This window comes from Cottoperca gobio, chromosome 13, assembly GCF_900634415.1.
Source record: "Cottoperca gobio chromosome 13, fCotGob3.1, whole genome shotgun sequence".
Classification (NCBI taxonomy): Eukaryota; Metazoa; Chordata; class Actinopteri; order Perciformes; family Bovichtidae; genus Cottoperca; species Cottoperca gobio.
Window position 1 is genome coordinate 24,282,320 of NC_041367.1, and position 26,200 is coordinate 24,308,519.

The 26,200-nt window shown below is 40.3% G+C and overlaps 1 protein-coding gene across 2 annotated transcripts in view; it reads right to left on the minus strand.

Moving 5' to 3' along the window:
• The window catches only part of phldb1b (pleckstrin homology-like domain, family B, member 1b), a 105,411-nt gene that overhangs the window by 65,424 nt on the left and 13,787 nt on the right, over window positions 1–26,200 (minus strand). The window contains exons 4-5 of one of the 2 annotated variants that reach the window (XM_029446052.1): window positions 22,416–22,539; window positions 17,325–17,495 (exon numbers count right to left, since the gene is read on the minus strand). In XM_029446052.1, the coding sequence (XP_029301912.1) occupies window positions 17,325–17,495; window positions 22,416–22,539 (295 nt within the window). Of the gene's footprint in view, window positions 1–11,501; window positions 11,944–17,324; window positions 17,496–22,415; window positions 22,540–26,200 lie in introns of those variants that run through there. The other variant, XM_029446053.1, reaches the window with a different exon arrangement.

Sequence of the window (26,200 nt, forward strand, 5' to 3'; positions counted from 1 at the left end):
AACACCCGCCTCCACCCAACCAAGGGGGGTTTCCCCACCTTATCTCCGGCTCTGAACAGATCGACTGCGGACGTGCTGTTCTCATATTAAACCCACTGCTGGGGGGGGGACAGTTCATGAGATCAGAGAGATGCCAAACCCCAACCATGAACCACACCTCAAACCACTAAGTCCTTCTTGAGACTGGAAGACGAGTGAAAGATGTTTGGGATGAGTCTATTTTTCTGGTATGTCTGAATATTGCTCAACACATTTATCACTTTATCTTCCTGACAACGTCATAACAGAACTCAATGTGTGCACTGGTGGAAAGTAACTAAGTACATTTACTCAAGTACTGTACTTATAGAATGTGTAATTGTAAAAATGTTGAGGCTTGTACTTTACTTGAGTATTATCTTTTCCTGCTACTTTATACTTCTACTCCTGCAATTCAGAGGCACATATTGTACTTGTTACTGCAATACATTCACAATGATAACTTTAGTTTCTTTGAAGATTCAGATTAAAATGAATAATACACAATGTAATCAACATATAATTGATTATGTATGATTACAGATTAATTATTTATTGATGCCTTGGTGAAATTTAGAAGCTACTCGCCCGTACAGCTGCAACATTAAAGTGAAGAACACATTAATGCATCAGTAATTAGAATACAATAATATATCATTCTAGAATGGACCACTGTGCAGAATGAGAATTTTTGTCCACCTCTGAATATTTGTTGGTTAATCTACACTTAGCTGTCCAAACATCGCCTTGTTAGCAGTGAGGAGTGGTGATGACGCACAATACTGTGCAAGCAAACCAGCAACAACCTTTCCCTAACTATCCACCACATGTCCCTCTCTTGGTGGCCCGGGCAAACTCGCATTTAACTTGCAAGGCCTCGTCTTCAAAGGTCATGCTCTGTGGGTGATCAGTCATCATAGGAGCTAATCAGCTCAGGTGACGGGGAAAGTGAACCCAGGGGTGATGGATGGAGGTTGAGCTCTCTGGTGATCAACTTTCTCCACAGCAGGCAGGGTGGTCCCTTTGACATTTGGAAATTAAGTTTCAAAACTTGCAACTAGCTGTAAACCTTGGATTCAATGGAGGAATGGGTAAATGAAGGACACATGTTGATTTTTTTGATTTAGATAGACTATCACTGAATGTGATAACCACCTGGGGGCGGAGAAACAAGCTGAAAAATAACACAATACTATTATCACAGTATAAAGTTGATATGGCTAATGTGTTAGCAAACAATTGCAGCACACACAGAAGGCATTCGAACCACCCGGCGGTCCGCTAACCTGTTGCTCTCGTTACCAACATTAGCTGCTCTGTTTTAAATATGTTTAGGCTGAGAACTTGGCTTGCAGGCTGAAATATCACCGTGGGGTTCAGTTGGGAGATGCACCGCAGTGACTTAAACCAAGTAGAGCTATGAGTAAGGAAGAGTCCGAAAGGCCGGCAGGCTAATTTATACATTGTTAAATACCATATGCTTAAACTAATAGTGGTGACTAGCTCATACCCCTGGCCCTCCACGACTCATCCAAGGCCACCCTCGACCAATGCTCCAAATCTTTCGCTGCTAAATACTCCACTGGGTTCATCAGGTAGCTGCACACTTTGCTGTTTGTTGCTGGGCAGGTAGTGACAGAGGGTTTATCAGAGGTTAATGAGACTGAAAAGAAAAGTTGTGGTCCTGAAAACCAAAACACTGAGTTTAAAGAAGCTATTACACCATTAACCATAGCCACAAACTGTAAAAACTGAAATTATCGTTGGATTAAATTTCCGATGGTTCTTGAGTGAGTCACGCGTGACGAAGGCACAATTAAGCTTAAAATAGTGATATCAAATTAAATCCCTTTATTCTACATGTCTCATTTAAAATGTTGCCAAAAATAAACGGTTTGCACCAGATCCTGTAAAAACATTACATTCTTGGAAGCCATGAATGACTCGGCTGAAACCAACAGTCACGTGACAAAACTTCAGCGAAGCTTCGACTGAACTGCTGTTTACACAGAGCAGAGAGGAGAGGACAGGAGAGGTTGTAGAAATGTAAATATTTAAATATGTATAGCATGTTTTTTTGCAATATATGTAGGCATTTGTAAAAATGTATATTTAGATTGATTTGTTTTCCAACATTTAAAATGATATTATCAAAGGAAATTTAATTTGCTTTTTATGAACAGGACATATATATTGCAGTGAGTGAAAGAGCTGGGGTTCAGAGGGTGAAAGTCTTCCCTGACATGACTGCAGGGTCGGACTGTAACAGCAGCACTAGATTACTGAATTGGGTCCTATTCCAACTTAAAATAACAAACCTCATTCACTTCTATCACCCAATCACCAACAGGTGATTAGCCGTGATTTGGATCAGGGCTGTTACTGCTTTCATGTGCAGCAGTAAACATATTAGCTCTTTAGTTACCTAAAACACACCCGTATGTCTTCTTCTCTTCCTTCACTCCTTCATAAGAATCCTCTGACCTGGAAGAAGCACGTCAGGATTCTTCCAGTGGTTCAGGATCCTTTACTCCATGGCAGAGCTCAGCAAAACCAGCATGCGGTAGAAAGTGAGATCTGTGTAATCAACAGCTGTGCTTCGAAACACATTCCAACAGGAAAATATGAAACATTGCCATTTTCATGATTACAACAAAGTCATATAGGAAAGACAGGCAGGGTCGGTAAGAGGGATTGGCTTCACAAAGAGGAGGGTGACTGGACGCGTGTGTGTGCATGTGTGTGTGATGTGCAATCCCCCCAGGTAATCAGTTAGATTGATTCCCTGACCGGAGTGAGAGAGAACAATGTCTCAAGGAGCGATTGGTTTAATCACTGCCTTCATCACAGTGAGTGCACTCTGAGTATTACTGCAAGAACAGCATCTTTCAGCTCCGCACTGTGCTGCAGAGTGGCTCCACTTTAACTAAGAAACAACCAAACGTAAACAAGGGATGTTGGAAAGTGTTAATAAATTATTTAGGGGCTATCATTCATTACGTCATGGTATCAACCCTTTCCATATGTCACATCTTCTGGAGTGAAGACACATAAAGATCGTCGCTACCTTCCCACAAGGACACTACAACCCCATTCTCTAATGAAACTGCAGCAGCACCTAAGTGGATTATAGAGCACATACTGTAATGCAAACTAGGCTTGATACAGAAGGAGTCAAGGTGAAAATGTATAAATAGCACCTGCCAGTCAGCAAAATTAAAAAACACAAGGGCCTTCTTTGACATTTTATCCTTAAATGTGCACTGTAAAAAACGATATATTATATGTATGAGATGTATAATAATGACAATAAGCGCTTTACATTTGAGAAGCTGGAACCAGCAACTGTTTGGCATTTCTGCTTGATAAATTACTTCAACAATAAATACATTAACAATCTGCTGAGAGTTAATTAGCTGTTACTCAACCAATCAATTAATTGACTAATGGTTTCAACACTAAACACGAACTACAAGAAACACATCACATTTTTCAGACATCAGAATTCAGATACAGTAATATTTTAAAAATTATAATTGTGTTTTAGTTAGGCAAAGTTCTAGCCGTGTTATTATTCACTGATGGACTGGGGAAATGTGGCCTAATAAAAATGTTTGAAGAAGAATGTGCTCTTACTTACCAAAGGTAGGTCATTTAGAAAAGTATCTCTGTGGTTTCTGAAACTACTGAATACTGGGTGTGATATTGACCTCAAATCCAACATCCAGTCCGTCAGTTTTGGAGCATTTAATAGCATCATGGTTTTATTGTTTTCAGTATTCATAGAATAATACATGTGCATTGTGCAGGGCAGGTCTTTAATACATCATATATTACTAACATTTACGCAATAAATATGGAAATGTAAATTAATCGAATCAACTTTTAATCGTCACACATGTACACAGCACAGCCAGTGAAATGTAGCCTCTGCATTTAACCCATCCTAGTATTAGGAGCAGTGGGCAGTGTGGGGGTCCGGTGCCTTGCTCAAGGGCAACTCAGCAGTGCCCAGGAGGCGAACCGTCACCTCTCCAGGTACCAGTGCACACTCCGTACTAGGTGTATTAGGGGAATGTTACCGCCGACCCTCCGGTTTCCAAGTCCCAACGGACTGAGTTACTGTTGCAACCATAGATTACCAATATCCCCTGATATGTATGAAATTCAAATTAAATAGTAAAGGTCAGAATTTCGATATCGGGACAACACTAGTCTTGTGACTTTACTGCGTGTGAGATTTAAGTGGTCAGTGGTATACGTATATTACAACAAGAAGGACACTTGGAGAGCGCAGACCTCCGCCAAAGCCATGCGAGTGAAATATAATGCTGTATCTGTCCTATGATTAGGATCGGCTCCAAAAGTAAAAGGGTTCTTCGTTGTCCCATGCTACACACTTCCACCAAGTTTCATGAAAATCGCACCATTAGTTATTCTGTAATCCTGCTGACAAAAACAACAATCAAACCAAACCGAAAACAACACCTCCTTGGCGGAGGTAATAAAAATAGAAAAATAATGCCAAGTATAAAAGATGGGACCTAAATCAGAGAGCATCTATTAAAAGTATTTATTTAATACCAGAGCTGACAAGAATGATTATTGCTAACCCTTGTGAGTATTCCTTTGGGACCGCTCAGACCAAACAGCGCTAATGCCAAATCTTGCCTCAAGGCTTTTGTGGCATTTAGAGGAGAAGTTGTGAGCAGCCCTGGTCTCTTCAACCTATCTGACATGTGTCTGTGGACCAAATATTCCATCATTTCTCTAATAACATTTCTGTGTTTTTTCTCCTTCACTCTGGTACGACCACATTAAATCTTTCCAGTGTGTCGGCTTAGCCTCAAGTACATTTCCCAGAAGATTAGATCAGCGGAAGCAGAGGTGGTCAGAGCGAGAACGCTCCACATACTACCAGAGTGAGTTCATGCCGAGTCAGCAGAGTTTGTTAAGGTGTTGCTTACACCTATCCTCATGTGACAAAGACATATCCATGCTCGTAACAGTGTCTCACGGCTGTGTCTTTCCTCTTCCTGCTCAAGTAACAAGGTCATGCCAACTACCTAGTCCTTCTGTTTATTCCAGATCAACCAAAATCATGAACTGCATCAACATTTCTGTGTACCAGAGGAAAAACCTCCCACATTCTGAGGGTTGCGGACAGCCATGGGCTATGATTTTAAATCTGCTTTGTTGGGGAAAGTAGTGCACTAACTTGTTATTTGTTATTTCTATCTCTTAAATCATCCTGGTCTCCTACACATGATGTTCCCATACAACCAAACAACAATGTCAAATATGTTTCGAGGAACACCTATTTTGTCCCGGATAACGTTTGTTACAAAGTTCGAGGAAGTCCACCTATGGAGGAGGTCTTAAAACACGGGACTGTCCCCCAGGAGACCGTTCCCTGTGTGTCCTACCAAAAGTCAGCGTTGATTTATTTAAATTTACGTCCATAACTTCATTAACGTAACAAACGTATTTTAAGCGAAACCATGATGTTTACTTAAGTAGTGGTTGCATTAACATAAACCCTGTGTTCAAAACTACAACCGTAATCCGGGAGAAAATAAGTTTCTCTCAAAATGTTTACATGCATGGGGACATCATTTTGTAGGAGACAGAGTTGCTTAAAGAGAGAAAAGCTGCCAGCTGTCTGAGGTAGCCAGGTTCCACACCACCTTGTTCTGCATTTCAAAAAGCTCTAGTGTTGTGTTCATTTACAGCTGATTTCTCTGATTAGAGCTTTGTAGGTGGGATTATATTGCCGTGTCGTAAATCGGTTTACACAAATAATAACTCCTAAATCGACGCTAATTTCTTCGCTGGACATGACAAAGGTTAACTAGCTAGTAACCGCTACTGCTAACTGCCTCTGCTTTGATTGAAGATTCTGTTAGTCAAACAGAAATCTGTGAACATGAGTACAAGCAAAAACAGAAATAACAATTCAGTACATATTGAAGACTACATCTTAGGAGTCTCTTTTAAACTATGTTTAATGAAAGGAAGAAAAATGTGATGTTCCATTATCCTTGTGGTGGTCAAATCGGATAATGGAGAACACTGAATCTTCCTTCCTCACAAAGATTCTCTTTAGTCACTTGATGTTGGGTTTAGGTAACATGACTGATAACAAGTGAAATGAGACCTCGTGCAAGAAGCCGTCTCATGATGAGGAACATTGTGTTGACTTATGTGTGTTTTACTTTCAGAAGACATTCAAATGTAGTTCTGTGACACGCTAAAATGTTAACAGTAGAATAACAACAATAGATTATAACAATAGAATCATAAAATGAAAGCAATGACTCACAGCAATATTTAACCAAAGTTTGCATGCGTTAGCTAACATTAGCCACAATAAGCTACTGGCCGTACCAGACCAAGTCAGGCTGAAGCAGCACGACCCCTGAGTGTAGAGCAGGGGTTCCTTTTATTTCTTAGAATTTAACTTTTCATTTAAAAAGAGAAAGAATGTGCTGTTCCTTCTTTCTAAAGTTGTCATGTCCCGTCAGATTATTTAATGTTATGTCATGTATTTATATTATAGTTTAGTTCATGTTCAGTGATTAATATCTCTCAGGTCACGTTATGTTAAGTTACAGTCACGCTTGTCTAGTGTCGTCTTGCACTTCCTGTTTTGTTTTGAAACTCACCTTTCCCTCTCGTGCCAGGTCACTTAACTTCCTGCCGTGTGTGTTTTCCCGCTTCTGTGATCGTCTGCCCCGCCCCTGATTGTTGTCACCTGTGTCCCCTTACCTCATGTATAAATAGTCCTGTCTCCCCTGGTCTTGTGCCAGTTCATCTGGTTAAATCTAGTCAAGTTATTGTTAATGGGTAAACTTTGTATTAAAATATTTTTTTGTTTGTACGTCAGACACTTTGTGGAGTTGTGTATTTTGGATCCTATGTTTTTTCATTCTGTGGTTCGTAACAAAAGATACATATACTGGCTTTAAAGTGGCTTTTAATCCCACACCAAGTAGAGCCATAACACATCTAAAGAGCTTATATTATATGTACAAAGTTATTTACAGCATACCGTAGTGATGGGCAAATGAAGCTTTTGTGAAGCACTGAACCACTACAGCCAATTGTTTCGGAAATGGGTTCATTACTCGAAGCTTCAGGTACAGTGACCTCTCCTGGTGAAGTGCAAGGCTGCAGTGGATTTAAAGTATCTTTGCCTTGAAAATTCTTTGACGCACACATCTAAGACTGAATATCATGTTCTATTTAAAAATAAAGATTGATGATTGTGTGTTTGTGTTATTGAGAAGACAGTGCTGGGGGAAAAATGTGGGCTTATTAGGCTTTAAATGATAGTACAGTTTAAGATTGGATTGAGATAAGGGAAATGAAACGCAACTGGTCGGATTCGAACCCCGGGCTGCTGAGGCAAGCCTTTAATTGAGGGAACGCCTGCTCTACGAGCTGCGCAACTGGGAATGCGCATTTTTATGTGGGATGTACATTATTCTTTCAACTGATTTAGATCTGGCTTCTTTACTTGCACACAAGGAACAGAAGATGCTGGCGTGCATAAAACTTGTTTCGCTAGTTGGCTGGCTCCATAATGATCAAACACAAATGCAATACAAACAACTCAACAGCAATAACACATACTACTACGACAACAACCCACAAATTTTGCATTGTTTAGAGTAGTTATAAAGTGTTGAGGCACTCAAATTCAAAGACTGTCTCAACCTGTCAGAATCGAGACAAGGCAGTGGCAGCGAATCACCTGATTGGACGCGAACCAGTCCGGTGACTGCCATCACTAGCATAAAGTACAGTCTGTTCTAATAAAAATCTAAAAGCTGCAGTTTGGTATTATAAGTCTTTGATGAGAGCACTACACATAGCAGCAGCTGAGGATATCGGCCTTCCTAAGTCCCGACTGAGATTCAAATAGCAGAAACTCACCGTAACACTCTGCAGCTATATATTTATGAAGCTTCGCTACACTTCATTCCACTCACCCCGTCAGCCAAAATGCATTCTCCTCACCAAGTCTCTGTAGTTACTGCAACTTTTAATTTGCTTTCAGCTAACCATTAGGGAAAACTTTGGTCATTTTGAGATCTTACTGCAGACAAAGGCGTCGCCACTAAACCACCAGCACGGGACGTCAGTAAAGCGCAGAGGAGCTGCAGACAAAAGAGATGCCCAAAACTAAGGCTGCTGGTTGCTATGGAAAGCCGATGGTTTACAGCCTCAGCAAAGGCTGGGGAGTCAAACCCACCAGTTAATCAATGACTGCCTTTTGCCGAGCCAGGGGCCATCAACCACAGGCTCACATACCAGAGGAAGATACAGGTCTGCTTTGAAAAGAGTACACAGGGGAGGAGGAGGAGAGGTCTCGTCCTGCGTTCCCATCATGTGGGAATAGCTGTCTGAACAAATAAAAGGCTGGAAGAAATGAATTGGTCACATTTTCAAATCAGACGTCAGCGAGATGCCACGATGGAAGATATCTGGAGACAGCGGTTGCTCCTGGGCTGCAGCTTCACACACACGCTTATGAGCAGATCATTTGGAATGTGGGTCACGTGGAAAAATACACGGAATAGGTTGCGTCCTATAATCACATGTTACAAACTGTGATCATAACGTTACATATAGAATAAAATAAAATGTGTTTTGCATCTTGTTGAGGAGGTTTGAAAATAGTCTTCCATTACTGATACCAACATTTTCAGAGGAAGCTCACATTTAGGATTACAGGAAGAGTAGTGTCCAATGTAAGACCTGGACATGCATGTAAGGGTTAAAAAAAAGTCTGCAACTCAAACCTACTCTTAACCTACTGTATACAGAGAACAATTTGACTTATTCAGTGTCAGTAGTCCTCCTCTTCATGTGTAAGATCTGCACATCCCTTTAAAACACTTAATCAGATCCCACTGCTTACAGCATCCACATCACACAGACAGACAGCTGCTGTGTCTAGTGGACGTTCATCACAGTAACTTGTCGGAGGCTTGTCCAAAAACAGATGTTCCCTGAAGCCCCCCCCCCCCCCCTCCTCTTTTTGTCAGAACAACTAAAGCCAATCCCCTGCTGTTAAACATGCTCCCGAGGCAGATGGCTCCTGGCCATCAATACATATTAAACCAAACTATGTGATCTACACGTGGTTTAGAGGTGGGCCGTTGCTCCCCCCCGCCCTTTGTATCTCCAATCAGTTCATTTACAAGGCTGTTCTTGTTGCTGGATTCATGAAGGTGTTTCACTCGTGTCCCACTTAATTTTCTGTTAGGAGATAAAACAAGGTTCTTAACCATTGGAGGTGAAATAATCGATTGCTTATTATTAGCAAAGTTCAACAAATGAATAGTGAAATGAAAGTACTGTTAAATAAACGGAAACAAAGTAAACATTCCAGAGTGTCTGGCGCTAAAGGAAAATCAAAAGGCATCCAAGAGCAGCATGTCGGCCATTCAGAAGCTGAACGCATGCACTATCATCCTTCAAGGGTTTTTAGTCTTGACTGGGATTAATGGAGCGATCATATTTCTTATAGCTCACTAATTTAATAGTCCAATTATTATAATAACTCTTGAACATGTAAAAATTATATGATATTCGTGCGTTTTTTTATGTTCCTCAAAATTAAAACTTGTGTTTCCTGCGTCGGTCAAACAATGTGGGCAATGTGAAACAAACTGTTGTTTTCTTATCAAGGTAACAATTCTCTGGACCACTTGTGAAATGTTCTCTTACCTAAGAGCAGAGCAAAAATAAGAACGAAATTGCTAAGGCCCAGAAATTAACTAATAAAATAAGAACTGTATTGTATTGGTAGATTATGGAAGATTATTTCAATAAATCTCATGAACATGTACGTGAAAATGTGTTGAGAGAAGTAGGGGTAGATACAAGGAGAAGTAAGTTATCCTTTGCGTCCGGTACTCCACACAAGCTTTTCCTGTCAAAATAAGGGTTCCATTCATATTAACCATTTCTAAAAACATATGTAGCAGTGTGGAGTTCAGTACAAAGACCTTCAGTGTGAACACAACCCGGGTCTACTCAAAGCACAAGTATCTTTGTAGTGTTTAAACACAATCTCATTTGGACACATTGCCTTGACCTCGGTGTAGTCAGAGGATGTAATGTCAAAGACTGTGTTAACAACAACATACCAGCTGCTGCCAGCGTCCTTTCCCCTCTCTCTGCGCTGAGATGCCCCCACCGTCCCACACACATGTCTGACCGGCCCGCTGGGAGCCCACATCACATTCACAGCAGCCTGATGAGTGTTTGCAGAGGGGCTTCTCTCTGACTCCTCACATCCTTTCTTTACAATGGGGTCAACGCAATGTGTCAGAGATGACAGATGTTGAGGATGTGTAGTGGAAGACAGAGAATGCCCACACTTGTAGAGAAGGTTTCGTACTGACTGGGACCTTCAGTACAAATCTAAACTATAATCCATGCATCCATCAAACATGGACCCAGAGGCCTCTGAATAAGCAGAATGCATTAAAGGACAGCTCAATTCTATTCCAGTTACCGGCCCTGGTTAGGTCACATTGGCAACCAGGAATAGCAGTGTAACAGTAGACAGAGACAGTGAGGTCTGGTCATGCCAGGCTGGATGGGGGGGTCTGCAGATCTGGCAGACTTGTATATGTTTGTAGTCTATAAACAGAACTCACATGGAGGCAGGGAGAAGTCAGAATTTAGAGTACTGGGGACGGAGTGGCTGGAGACAGCAACGTTAGAGCAGGTGCTCATGTTGCATGAGTGGAGTGACAGACCAAACTCCGTTAAAAAGTCTGGCAATTTTAAGTTCCCTTGCATTTAAGCGAAATGTCTTCGTATTGAAGTGTGATTTAAACAACTCAACAAAGTCAGAAGGGTTTTTCCAGCAATTCGGCATACAAAATATTCCGAAACAGCCCTTGTTGCAAATAATATATATATATGTAATGTGTAATATGTAAATAATGTAAACCTTCAATGGACGACTAAATAGTGAACAACAGGCAAGACTGCTTTAAAAGTAGAATTTGTAAAAGCTTGAGTAAGTAATGGTTGGTGTGTGTAAGCCGAATAAAATAGAGCCTCATATTAACTCGTGAAAAGTAGTAAATAATGTTCTATTACATGTAGTTTAACAACATGAGAGTACAATGTTACATTTGTCGGCTTTCTAAACGGAGTTTGGCGAAAGTGTACGTTTTTACTGAAAACAACTAAAAAAGGAACGGAAGCAATGCAACTACACATTAGCAACTAGTGCCCACAATATGTAACTAACTAGCCACACAAACTAACTAAAAGGAAGCACTGGTATCCAGTTTATAATAACGATACTCTGTTATTTGCCCCTACAGTGCGTAACTCCATCCACCGGCTACTAAATACAAGCCCAGTAAGTGCTGAAAGCAAACACCACAAACACCGATTTAAAAGCACCGAAAACCTTATAGCTGGCACACAGTGAAGACAAACCAACTTACTTTAACTCCAATGAATGAAATTCCTCTCTCCCTCCGTTGTTTTCATCGCCTCTGCTTCTTTAAAGAAAGCCACGTGTTTTTTCTCCGTTTCTGCGAATTATTGTGGAACAACAGGAGCGTTTATGGGGTTTTGTCCCGACGCGCTTTTGTTATGATAATCCTAAAAGCCCATTGGCTGCATTCTATTCTGCAGATATCTGAATGTTCACAAAAGGAGCTGTCTGCTCTCCCACTTGTTAAAACACGGGTTCATCCACTGATGCGTTAGTATATCCCAGTTCATCCACAGCAATGCGGGAGTTTACAATCATTGTAATCTGTGTCCAGTGTCTCCTTCCCCGCTATTCACGGAGTAAAGACGCTTTCTCGTCCAGCCGGGGCTCCTGTAAGAAACAGCTGGCTCACAGTCATCTCTCAGCCCGCAGAGAGAGTCGGGCTGTCAGGGTGCAAAGACTGGGGGAGAAACCCGAGAGGAGGAGCGGGAGAGGAAGAAAAGAAGGTGGAGATCCTGAGTCAGAGCTGTGCAGTGAGAGGGGGGGGGCTACCACCGAGTAACACACATCTTAATCCACAATAACATTCATTGATGTATCGATCTTTTAATGTCAGATTTTAATGGCATTGGCGGACGGGGAGAAAATATTTAGACGAAATTATAATTTTATTTGGCATTTTGAGAATAAAGTCCAAATGTTGAGAATAAACCGAAATGCTATTTCAGGAATAAACTCGAAATGTTGAAAATAAAGTTGAAATATCTTTTTGAGAATAAAGTCGAAATGTTGAGAATTAAACGTCAAACCTTTGAGATGAATCAAACTACTAGCTAGTACTACTAAAACTCTCGATTTTGTGTTCCTTATGCCTGGCCCTAATACTCTTCTGTAGATTGCGGCCTGAGTTGATTTTATTGTAATCTCCACTGGGCTTTAGCCTACCATGTCAATAAAGCTGACAGAGAGAGTGACAGAGCATGCCAAGGTGTGTCTCTCATTCATATCATACTTTTATCATTGTATAAAAGAGCAAAGGTGAAGCCTCAAGTGTAACCAGACATGTGTTTGAAAGCCATAAAAAATAAACATTAGAGGGAGTATTTAGGTTAAATGTTCCCTCAAGGCCTCCATGCAATAAATATTACGATAGTAGTGCGGGGCATCATTTGCTTGGTTATGATACTTTTTTTGTCCGCCCCACTCACTTTAAATAGAGTCAATGTGTTCCTACTGAAACAACAAACATACAGTGCAAACAAAAAGGCAGGGGCATGAAATAGTTGGAGGCTGTATACGGTGGAAGAAGTATTCAGATCCTTTATGTGGGTAAAAGCAGCAATAGTAAAATTGTAAATTGTAAAAAACAATTGGCAAAAAGTGGTAAAAGTAGAATACTCATGCTATATATATATATATATATATATATATATATCTTCATGGGCTTATTAATAATGCTCAGCTACAGAAGTCATTACACAACTGTTTTTCACAGGCTGAGTAATCCCCCTAGTGAGTAATAAATTAATTGAATTGTTCAAAAATAATCAATGAGTTGTACATGTTTTCATAGTTTGAGTACTGCATACTCACACTGTATGGTTGCAAGATACTTTAGTCACCAATGTCAAACACTTTGTACTTTGGTTATTACTCTGCTCACATTGTAAACGGGTTTAGAAGTTTAGCCAGAAACTGGCTCGTCTTAATGTCCTTCTCAGTTCATTTAGAGATTTTCAGCCGGGCTTCCTCTTCCCGTTGTGTTCCTCCTGATAGGCTGAATCAAGCCGACCAACATTTATCCCTTTAAAACATCAGCTCATCCCGCTTTGTACAAACGGGCTTAGTTTTTACATGCCCTTTCATTGTTGGGATTTCCGTCCAACGGCTCTTCTGATTTACGTTGTAAATCCCAGCAGATTACCACTAAACGCTTGTTGAGCACATTTTCATTTTGTAACAATACTGACTTGTTGCTGCTTCATGTTCTATACATCGGAACGCTGACAAATCAAAGCCACTTGACTATTTATTTGCAAAGTAAAAAAAAAAAGAGACAGGACCTGTGACAGAGTGTGTAGTCATCGCTTACTATTACATACTTCAGTTATCTTCTCGGGAACCTTGAAGTGTACTTCTATGTATTACTCATTTAATACACATAACCAATGGTAGTGATAAATTGAATGTTGTGTTTATCTGATCCACTTCCTGCTGTAAAATTAGCTCTGTATCAGCCGACATTAACACTGAAGGAAGTGATAACGTCTTGTCAACAATCACATTTCCTGACAACTTCAGCTCTTCACAGTGTCATTACAACGCTGAGAGTGAACTCTGCTTTACCCTCACACTCATTCTTCAACCTGAAACCCCTCTGGGGCTAAAGTGGGATCTGTCTGGGGTACAGGGGGAGTATAAATAGCCCTGTGTCCCCGCTCAGGTTACCCAGCCAGAGCGCAGGTTGAAATACCAAAAGACAGAGGGACACACAGACAGACAATACACATGTTCTGCACATACATACGTCACAAAGTCATGCAGAACAATGGATACTGCAGGTACGGGATCAAGTCACAAGTCTTTGCACTCAGGTCCCAGGTCCTAAACTTTGAGTTGTTGAGTCCTGAACAAGTCACCATGAGCTCTCCAACAAGTGTAATGCCATCTTTGACCCACAGGTTTTGCATTCTGTAATTAGGTCTTTGTTGACACCGTATAGTTTTTGTGGGTGAACGAAGTTATCTCTGGTGTCATTTTTTCCAACTGGTGCGAAGTAACGTAACATTAGTTCTTCATGTTTCTCTCCTGCAACTTGATTGGATACTGTCGGATTGGTTCAAACAAAGTGGATCTGGGTAATTAAGTGTGTTGCTGGGAATGAATCGTGTGAACGTTAGTTCATTCAGGTAAAGAAGGGAATTAATATGACCTTTTTCTTCTTCCTGGTTTAGTCACCTTTACCGTAGCTATTATTATTCATTAACTAGTTGAACTAGTAACAATTTCATCTTAAAAATACAGTAACCCAGCACAACTCCATCATTTTTTTCTTCTTTACCTTTTTTCCTAACCTTTTTTTTTTACAGTTGCATCCACACACACACTTACACACACAAGCGTCCTCCTCAACAGATTTCCCGGCACCTTCTATTTATTTTTCTCTGACACTGTACTCTATGCATGTTTTGTCCTGCAGTGTTAATGCTGTCATGTGACCCAATGTAATAAGTTCTGTCTCGTCTCACATGTCTTGTCTTGTTTCACTGAATACATAAAAAAATATACGTATATAAAAAAGGAAATGAAGGGAAATGTGGCACACCTTTTAAATAACATACTTCTTAATCTTTCAAGTACTTTCAAGTCATGTTACCCGAGTCCACTCCTCTGCTGGATACTTTATGTGGAGCGATGCGTTTATAAAGGAGTGGTATTAGTGCATGCAGCATGTACTGTTTATGCTCTTAGCATTTCTTGTATCGGTGGTAACCCATCTCAGAATGAGAAACAACACGACAGTGTGATTACACAGCAGCAGCAGAGGGGGAAGTTCACATCCTGTGAGTAATGGTGAGTCGTGTCCTTCACCTCTTTCTCGGAGGCTCTGAGGTAAACTTCTTTGTAATTCCATAACTAAATCAAAACAGTTACATGGTTTACAGTTTTACTTCCTCATTGATTTGTTCAGCAGCACTGGGCAGGATTATGATGCCCATGTTTGGGATGCTACCTCTGAAACAACATTTACAGTATTTGTCTCACATGAAAATTGAGATGTTGGTATGTCTGCCACAAACTGTGAGTAAGGATGGAGATGCATTGGAGAAAACAAAGGTGCCCATCAAGTTATACTCTTAGATTGAAAAGATGAGTTCACAGTTTTTAAGTCTGTCATAAAATGATAGGGTCCCCATATGTCAGGTCCCCATATGTCAGGTCCCCATATGAACATTAAAACAGGTTTGCTTGCTGTAAACACTCCTCATGTTCCTAACTGGCAGTTAAGAGATCCCTCCCTGGGGATAGAATCCACAGACCTCTGTCCATTTAACTGAAGTTAATATCTGACTTCAACAGTCTGAGCTAGACAAACACAGTTAAAGTTAAGTAAAGTTAATAAAGTTACAATTAGTTTTGAATCAAATGTTTCCTTGCTGAGCTGCGGTGGAGGGAAACACTGTAACATCGGAAAATATCCAGCTGAAATGTCTAACTCTGTTGACACCTCATTGATACACTTTACAACACATCTGTGCACAGAAGAGGACTGGAGATTGTGAAGCCCATAACTTACATTGAAAGCACATTAGGAAGAGGTCTCTTCACAGCCAGTGTTCATATGGGCACCTCACTATTGTTTTTAGAAAGACTTGAAGAAGTGTGGACCTCGCCTTGAAGTTACTTACTCGTGAATTTCATGATTTTAATATCAGATGTGTCATAACCACCATACTGGATTAAACTGGAGATTTCTTTAAACTGATCATTTGATTTCCTGTGTTGGCTTGCTCTAATGGATTCCAAAACTCCACAACAAAATGATCATTTGTATATGAATCACTCATCCGATGTCACCTCACCGTGTTGTGTTTCTCGCGTGCCTCCACGGTGAACAAAGAATCCAAAAAGAGAGAAAAGTCTTGATGAATTCTGAGTAAATGAGGGCTGCTGCGTTTACATCCGTTTACAAACTCTTACACAATGTGTGCAGAAGCTGTAATGCAAATCTCATTTATACATTCGTATGCTCACTACTTCCCAAACAATACGAAACACTTTAAAACTGTACAAGCGTGAGACTGTTTGTGTTCAAGTGTTTTGAATAGTAAGGTTTTTGTAAAGAATGCATGTGTTTGTGATGTAGTGAGCATACGACTGGATACAACTGTGTGAGAGTTTGTAAACAGATGTTTTGATATTACTTATTATCATTTACTTAAATTCATCAAGACGTTTCTCCGTTTCAGGATTCTTCGTTCACTGTGGAGGCATGTGAGAAAAACAAAGTTTTCTTTAAGAATCCATGGTAACACGGGGTGAGAGGATGTATAAAGGATGATTTTGTGAGTGTTCCTTTAAGTTGGTGCCATGTCCCCAGATCGGTGAGTAAAATATTAAGAACGATAGCCAAGATTGGCTGTAGCTTCTGAAAGTGTGCAGGTGTCACATGCAGCATCACTCTTGTACTTCAGCTCATGTGTGAAGATTTAAACCATACAGGTTCTATCCCTGCTCGTCTGAAAACCAGCACCTAATGCAATAAGTGAGAACCAATGTAAAGTCTTCATTCATTTTCTTAAACTGATATATTTGCAAAATTCCCACATGTTCCCTGACTACAGAGATTTTATCAAATGTAATTTAAAGCAATCCTTTTCCCTTAAAAAGCCAATCCCAGGGGATCATTATGATCATCAGTAAAACATTTCCAGTGCTCAAAAGATCCAGCCAGACTGTAGCAGATTGAAAATCAATTCATCTTCTTCTTGCTTTTAAATTGCTGGCTGTTTAAAAACTGTGAGAGCTTCTGGCTCGTACGCTGAGAGAGCTGATGGATCTCTCACAGTGACTGAGACCCTACACATCAGTGCAGACAGTACGGCTGCTCGTTGGTTTCCTTTAATGTTTCATTGTTTCATCTACACTGGGAAAATGGAAATCCACGAAAAGTAAGAAGCAACATAGTTATCAAATTATGCTAAAAATATCAGATTTGAATGTTGCTGACGATCTGGCTGCACTGACTCACAGTGCACTTCAGGTAAAGTGCAGCCACAACTGCAGAAACAGGAAGCATCCACTACAAGTGCTGTTTGCTGATTCCTACCTTGTGACAGGCGGACGGGCTGTGTGACCTGGAGCCCGTCGATAGCGCAGAGGTTCCCACAGGGGTGCAGTGAGATGACCCCTGACTTGTTCTCGATGTAGCAGTGCTGCGCAGACACTCCGGGGCCCTGGAGGTTGATGTCCATGGGACCATGACCCATTGTGGTCCGGCCTGGAAGAAAGAAGACTTAGAAAAACATCTGATGTGGTGCAGTCAGTGTGCTCCACCTCTGATAATGGATGATAATAAGGAGTTAGGATGATTGATTATTGTGCTGTCTTTCCATAATAATGGTTGTTTAAGAAAAATAATCTGCATTGTAATAATCATTTCCATAGTTGAGTGATATCTTGATGAAAAGGATGAGAACATCCTAAAATCCTTCATAGTTCCTGTGACATCATTGAACTAAATTCTGAATGTTGAATCTGAACGTGAAGCTTTGAAAAGGTGATTGTTGAGTATTGGAGTAAGAAAGGAGAGTCTGTGCAGGCCAAAGCACTTTTTGAATTGGATCCATATTTTGAGTCTCAGTATGACCAGTAATATTATAATCATTTGTAATCAGAGTAGTGTTGGCAGTCTGAATTCAACAACCTCCACCAATAAGGAAGGCTGTCTGTATGTAACCTGAGAGGCAAAATCCAGGGCAAAAAAAGGCTGTATTTCTTGATTCATTCGCTGCTGCTCATAGAGGCTAAAGTAATAACTGACTCAGATGAGTTATCAACATTTTAATCTCAGTGGCTGGACAGTCAGAGGACACTAATCAGAGAGACATGTCCCCCCCTCCCCAGTCGAAATTACGCACTTGAGTAGAAACAACGGTAGTGGTAATGCCCTCCTGGAGCTAATAAAATGTCATGGGCAAGTGTAAGAAGCAAACACACACACACTATCCATGCCTGGACATCTCCCTGCATACCAGCCTGCAGATGCACAGACAGAGACAGGAAGGCCAGCAGACACATAGGTACAGTCAGTGAGACAGACAGACAGACAGTGAGACAGACAGACAGACAGTCAGTGAGACAGACAGACAGACAGTGAAACAGACAGACAGACAGTCAGTGAGACAGACAGACAGACAGACAGTGAGACAGAAAGACAGACAGTCAGTGAGACAGACAGTGAAACAGACAGACAGACAGTCAGTGAGACAGACAGACAGACAGTGAGACAGAAAGACAGACAGTCACTGAGACAGACAGACAGACAGTCAGTGAGACAGACAGACAGACAGACAGACAGTCAGTGAGACAGACAGTGAGACAGACAGACAGTCAGTGAGACAGACAGACAGTCAGTGAGACAGACAGACAGACAGACAGTCAGTGAGACAGACAGACAGACAGACAGTCAGTGAGACAGACAGACAGTGAAACAGACAGACAGACAGTCAGTGAGACAGTCAGTGAGACAGACAGACAGACAGTCAGTGAGACAGACAGACAGACAGTCAGTGAGACAGACAGACAGACAGACAGTCAGTGAGACAGACAGTGAGACAGACAGACAGTCAGTGAGACAGACAGACAGTCAGTGAGACAGACAGACAGTCAGTGAGACAGACAGACAGACAGACAGTCAGTGAGACAGACAGACAGACAGACAGTCAGTGAGACAGACAGACAGTGAGACAGACAGAAGACAGACAGTGAGACAGACAGACAGACAGTGAGACAGACAGACAGACAGACAGTGAGACAGACAGACAGGACAGACAGACAGTCAGTGAGACAGACAGACAGACAGTCAGTGAGACAGACAGACAGACAGTCAGTGAGACAGACAGACAGACAGTCAGTGAGACAGACAGACAGTCAGTGAGACAGACAGACAGACAGACAGTCAGTGAGACAGTCAGTGAGACAGACAGACAGACAGTCAGTGAGACAGACAGACAGACAGACAGTCAGTGAGACAGACAGACAGACAGACAGTCAGTGAGACAGACAGACAGACAGTGAAACAGACAGACAGACAGTCAGTGAGACAGTCAGTGAGACAGACAGACAGACAGACAGACAGTCAGTGAGACAGACAGACAGACAGACAGACAGACAGACAGTCAGTGAGACAGACAGACAGACAGACAGTCAGTGAGACAGACAGACAGACAGACAGTCAGTGAGACAGACAGGCAGACAGACAGTGAGACAGACAGAGAGACAGACAGTCAGTGAGACAGACAGACAGTCAGTGAAACAGACAGACAGACAGTGAGACAGACAAACAGACAGACAGTCAGTGAGACAGACAGACAGACAGACAGACAGACAGACAGACAGTGAGACAGACAGACAGACAGACAGACAGACAGTCAGTGAGACAGACAGACAGACAGACAGACAGACAGACAGACAGACAGTGAGACAGACAGTCAGTGAGACAGACAGACAGACAGACAGACAGTGAGACAGACAGACAGACAGACAGACAGACAGTCAGTGAGACAGACAGACAGACAGACAGACAGACAGACAGTCAGTGAGACAGACAGGCAGTCAGTGAGACAGACAGACAGTGAGACAGACAGACAGACAGTGAGACAGACAGTGAGACAGACAGACAGACAGTCAGTGAGACAGACAGACAGACAGTCAGTGAGACAGACAGACAGTCAGTGAGACAGACAGACAGACAGTGAGACAGACAGTGACAGACAGACAGACAGTCAGTGAGACAGACAGACAGACAGTCAGTGAGACAGACAGACAGTCAGTGAGACAGACAGACAGACAGACAGACAGACAGACAGACAGACAGACAGACAGACAGACAGAACAAGAGGCAAGAAGTCACCAGACAGAAACAAAGAGACAGAAGGATGAGAGATAGATATAGAGATGATAACAGGGTCAGGTCGCCATAGATAGAAGTGTGTGTGTGTGTATGTGTACTTTTTATAAAAGCCTAAAAATGTAATGTTATAAATACAATCCAATTAATGTCTGCAAACAACAATGTGACATCAATTTAACTAGTGATGTTATAACTTAGGGCGGGCAACATGGCCAAAATCTTCCACACCAATAATCGATAATGATAGATAACAAGATATAAATATAGTTCTCTGGTAATTCAATAAATAAATAGACTATATGAAATAACTGCATGGTTTACTCGTTAATACTGAGTATTTTCTCATTTTATTAAGCAAAATTAAAAATGTTTGTTCGCGATCAGATTAAGACAATAGTTTGATTGAACTACTCTGAGGTATTCCTATACACAGAATTCTTGAGTGTAGGAACGCAGGAGTTGAGCAATAAAGTTGAATGAATGAAGAAAACTTTGCACACGCTGTTGGAAAACAATACTCACAATTTATTACCAACATTTGGGCTCCAAGTGAACCTTTATTACATTACTACATTATTATTTCCTGAGCTGTATCTATTGTGCTCTGGGGTGACAGAGCTTAAAGGTTGGAGCAGCTTGTGACTGGAAGGTTTCCAGTTAGAGTCCAGTTTGTTAATCACATTGAACTGAATAAATCAACTCCGCAATCTTCAAATGATATTCCCTCAAAACATTTCAAGAGTTTTTTTTATATGCTTGTTATTATCAATTTAGACAACGTAATTCTGTATCACGATGTCTTGATATATGTTTTCTTTATGATATGATTCCATTGAAAAACGATAAATTATCATATTGAATTATTGCCCAGACCAATTATAACTTATTACATTTATGACTGCTCAGTAGCTACTCTTGACTAACTGAATAATGTAAGAGTGATATTTAGGACTGTCGATTGATTTAAATATTTAATCACGATTGATTGCAAAATTGTCCATAGTAAATCACAAATTAATCACAAATTAGTTCAAAATGTTCCTTAAAGGAAATATTTTCAAGTATTTAACACTCTTATCAACATGGAGGAGCACAAATGTACTTGCTTCATGCAAATGTGTGTATATGTATTGTTGGAAATCAATTCAATCCAGAAACCCTCCCAGGTACTGCTTTCAGAGATGTCACGACACCAGAAATGTAGGAGTCGATACCGATATCTATTTTGATACCAAATTAAATAAATTATTGTATTTTATTTGCTTTGATAAAAAAATTTTTATTAGCATTCCCTCTATAATATCTATATTTTAAACTTTTCTCGCCAAAAGCTAAATTATACAAGATTATATTTGAACGCATCATGATAACGTTATAATTAACATTTGCAGAATACTCATTTCTGTTGAATAGAGCTTGAACGCATCATAATGTTACCTAATGGCACCTCGCTATACTGTAGGTCTAATGAAATTGGTTAGCGCCATTATTTAGCCAAACAGCACTGTGCTGCAGTGTTCCTCCTCCGTTCATGGGCGTCATCAAGGTGGTGCTTTATTATCCCAGGAGGAGATAGTTTAGGCCACTAACTGCTAACAGCTAACGTTAGCGCTCCTCCTTTCAATTACAACACAGATTTGTTGTTCTAAAAGCAGCATTATCAGGGAACAAACAGGGTGCTTCACAGCCTGCGTTAATGCGTTACATTTTTTTATTAAAATGAATTTGCGTTAACTTTGACAGCCATAGTAATATTAAAGTAGTGTCTTTTGTAGATTTTGTAACACTGACATCAGTAGTTGCATCTAGTAGTTAGTAGTAGTTGCACCCTCCACTCAGCCTCAGCTGGTCTACTGACAATCCCCACATCACGCCTCAGCACCATGGGTGCCAGGGCCTTCAGCCGCACTGCTCCCAGGCTCTGGAACTCCGTCCCTCCGTCCCTCCGACACTCTGAAACTATTACAACATTCAAGTCCCACCTCAAAACTCTCTTGTTCAAACTGGCCTACTCTCTGTAGTTTCCATCATGCTGTGTCCTTCCCCCCTTTTTTCTTTCTTGTTTTCTTCCTGTGTCTCCACCATATCTCTGCTATTGTTTATCTGCTCTCCCTTCCAATGTCCTGCTGTTTTTATCTCTTGTATTTTGTACGGTGTCCTTGGGTGTCTTGAAAGGCACCTCCAAATAAAATGTATTATTATTATTATTATTATTATTATTATTATCATTATCTATGTCATTCTCTGAAGCTAACTGGTGTGTTGGTGTTGCAGCAGATGTCTCACCCTCAGGCAGGGGCAGCAGGGTGATGGCTGTGCTCAGTCGTCCACTGCCCAGGCTGACCAGGTGGGGGCGCTCTGCCTGGAACTTCAGCCCCTTTCCAGTCTCAATAAGGTCCAGCGGAGTGCTCTTAATAGGAGGTAAAAGGTCACAAATAAAGTGTAAATAACATTTATTCTGGGTTTGGTCAACACGTTGGTGGTAATGTACCGTACACATTGACTCATTATAGACCTTTTCCTTTCTTGACTTGAGTTTGTGTTTATTAGCATTCATGCTCACAGTTAACAGCTGAAAAGAAGCAGAATTTACATTCATTTTGGAAAATAGAAGTAAAGAATTACATACATGATTGTCCATCATAAAAATATACATACTATATCTATCTATATCTCTATATACACACACACACACTCACCCATGCATTTATACTCATACATACACTTTTACATATACAGCCATATACTTACATACAACCATGAATACATGTTTTTAAAAAGCCATAAAACACAAACACACTAAAAAGAGAGAAAACAAAAGGAACAAACCCCTACAGCCCTCAGCTGTCCATTTGTTGTTCCATTCAGTTTCTTTTGCCAGGAAAATAAAATAACTTTTGTGGACTGTGCAGTATACTTGTAATCACAGGAGGGGATTTTGGTTGTTCTGGATAAGGGTGGTTATAAAAATCTATTGGTATGTTTTCATTTACATTTAATGTTGAATTCTTTCCTTTTTTAGAGATTTTTCTATAAAAATCACAGCCAATTGCATTATTTGAATTAGCCGACAAAACCTGTATTTTGTACAAAATAACAATTAAAAGAACTTACATAACACATTCATAACTACAAGTGGTGTAAATGAGCTGCAGTATAAGTGACTGACCTGCACTGAAAGCCTCCACAAAGTAAATGTTAATCACAGTTTTGCAGACATGGCCAGGGATTGGGTCAGATTAGTTTGAAATGTAATTAGTTACTAAATACAAATTGCACTGCAATTTTTGTAATTATTAACGTAATCCAATGGATTCCAAAAGAAAAGGTAATCTAATCTGAATACTTTTGGATACAAATACTGAACCTAATACTAAAATCTCAAAACATTTTCAATGCAAATGAAAGGCATTTTGCATATTCAGCATTTACACTTGGTCAAACCAAATGACCCGTACAAAAACAAACTACAGGTGCACTGTTAAAAGCATGAAGAAAAGGTTTCATCATTTTTAAATTGCCATATTGTTAAGACCTATTTAAAAATGTAATCGAGTAATTCTCGACAATGTAACTATAATCTAGTTGAATTATTTTACAAATGTAATCTGGATTGATTTTAGTCACACATTTGTTGTAATCTGATTACGTAATCCCGATTACATTTAATCCGTTCCCACCTGGCCCTGGAGATTGCAACATACTGTACGTAATCTACACCTCGAAAAGTAAAGAGGTCACCGCCTCTGTCTATATTTGCACAACTCTGGATTATGAACCAGCGGCACACCGTGGACCTAATCAGTCATTTCCTGTCCATTAGCTGGACGAAATGTCTGTGCACGACAAAGACAATGTGAATATGTAGCAACACACAGGAGGCACAACACAACATGAGATAACACTCATATTTCTGTCCAGCACAGGCTGCAGTTTTCCTGCTTCACTAATGCATCAGACGTACAGAGAGAGGCTCATCCTCCTGGGGAGGAGAAGAGGAGTCTGATGTCTTCACTCTGGGAGGTCATTTCCATAGCTGGCTGTTTACATATTCCTCTACACACTGAGGGTAGTGTGTGTGTGTGTGTGTGTGTGTGTGTGTGTGTGTGTGTGTGTGTGTGTGTGTGTGTGTGTGTGTGTGTGTGTGTGTGTGTCGTCTCCCCCTTGCAGCTTTGCCTAAAGCACCACCGCATGCTCTCAGCACAGCAAGGGGGAAGGGATGTCACCATAGCAACAGCAGTCCGCAATTAAGAAACATGAGGCTTCCTGGAGGGCGTTCAACGAGCTAAACTTGTGATGAGCACTTTTCAGCGCAGCGATGCCTGAACCTAAAGACAAGTCTTATTGCTAAATGACTCCCAGTGAGTTATTTTGTGTTTTTCTCTTTGTTTCTGTCGCTTTAACTCTCGGGGTTTAAAGTAACTAATTACTCCTGTTGAGTAACATCCACTATTCCAGGGAGAGAAACTATATATATATATATATATATATATATATATATATATATATATATATATATATATGTATATATGTATACTATATATATATATGAAATATACACCAGGACAGCGTCAGGACTGAAATCCCTTCCATCTGACAGAGCCAATTATTGAAATTGTGTGATTTTTCTTTTTTGTGAACAACGTTTTATAGTTTTACTTTATAAGTACAGATGACAAGAACAAACAATGTACAAACTCAAAAATAAGAAATATCTTATTTGAAGGTATCTCTAAGCAATTCTAAGCAATGAAGCATTGAATCTCATTTCTAAGCAATGTCATTTCCATATTTCCTCAAACACATTTAGTCTATTTCTCAATATGTTAATTATCTTCTCTAATACATGGATACATTTCAATAATCCATTATTCAGTACTTGGGTTTGTTTTGTTCCAATATAGAGCAATATGCTGTTTGGCTTGCAAGATGCACGTCTGTAAATATAATAATAACCATAATAATAATAATAATAATAATAATAATAATAATAATAATAACAATAATAATAATAATAATAATAATAACAGGTATAATATTATTCCTGACTCCTTAGTTTTAAGTTTAAAGGGTTAAATTGAGTGATTTTGCCTACACTGACCTGTTCTCAGGTGCCAAATTTGACCAAATTATAAGTATTGCTTTATATTGTATTTTATTTGAATCATATAGAATTCACAGTACATTTAAAAATACACCAAGATGTATAAATATATCTCACAGGACCCTGTCTGTGACCCAGTGTAGAGTCACAACGCCAAGGTTGAGAAACTTTGCTTCAGAGTTTAACGATAAGATGATTTAGCATCTTTTATAATTCAGCATCACTGGAAATTCAGTATACTGTGTCAGTGACAGTTTGCATTCACCGCTCAGAAAATCAGCTCGGTGCCAGGTGAAGGGTTAAATGAACTCTGATGGTGCTGTGGATTTGCATTTTGAAACCTGCTGCAACTGGGTGTTTTTGTCCCACTTGTGAGGTCTTTACATTTCTTATTTACAACCTCTACGCGATCATTGACTCGGCCTCTCTGCTGCTTAGCTCGCCGTGTGAGTGCTAATAGGATTATGTGATTGTGCTGGTGCCGTCGGTGGAGTGGGGTCAAGCCTAAGAGGATTGCTGAGATAGAGGCTGGCTGGGAGGCATTGGGAGGCTTCACTGGGAGTGATGGCTGAAGATGGGAGGTGTCAGTGTGAGAACACTGCAGGATTCATCCTGCCTCATCTGCTGTGTGCTGCTGCTCCCATGTGGTGCACATGGCTGCAGCCTGCTGTACCTGCAGAGCGTACCATGTAATGTTTGCATGCATGTCTTTGATTACGTTTTTACTATACAAGACACTTTTTGTACACTATGCATCTAAATCTATGTTTTTGTTATGTTTTCTTTTTTCTTTTTCTTTAGATATTGCCGTCACGTGCAATATTTGCTTCCAGCTCATCTTCCATGCACCTTTACTGGACTGATTTTTAGCGTCATTTTATTTTTACTTAATATTACTCCTATGTTATACTTATTTATTATCTCTTATCTTATCTCATTCATGCCTTATTTGTCCTTCATGTGTGAA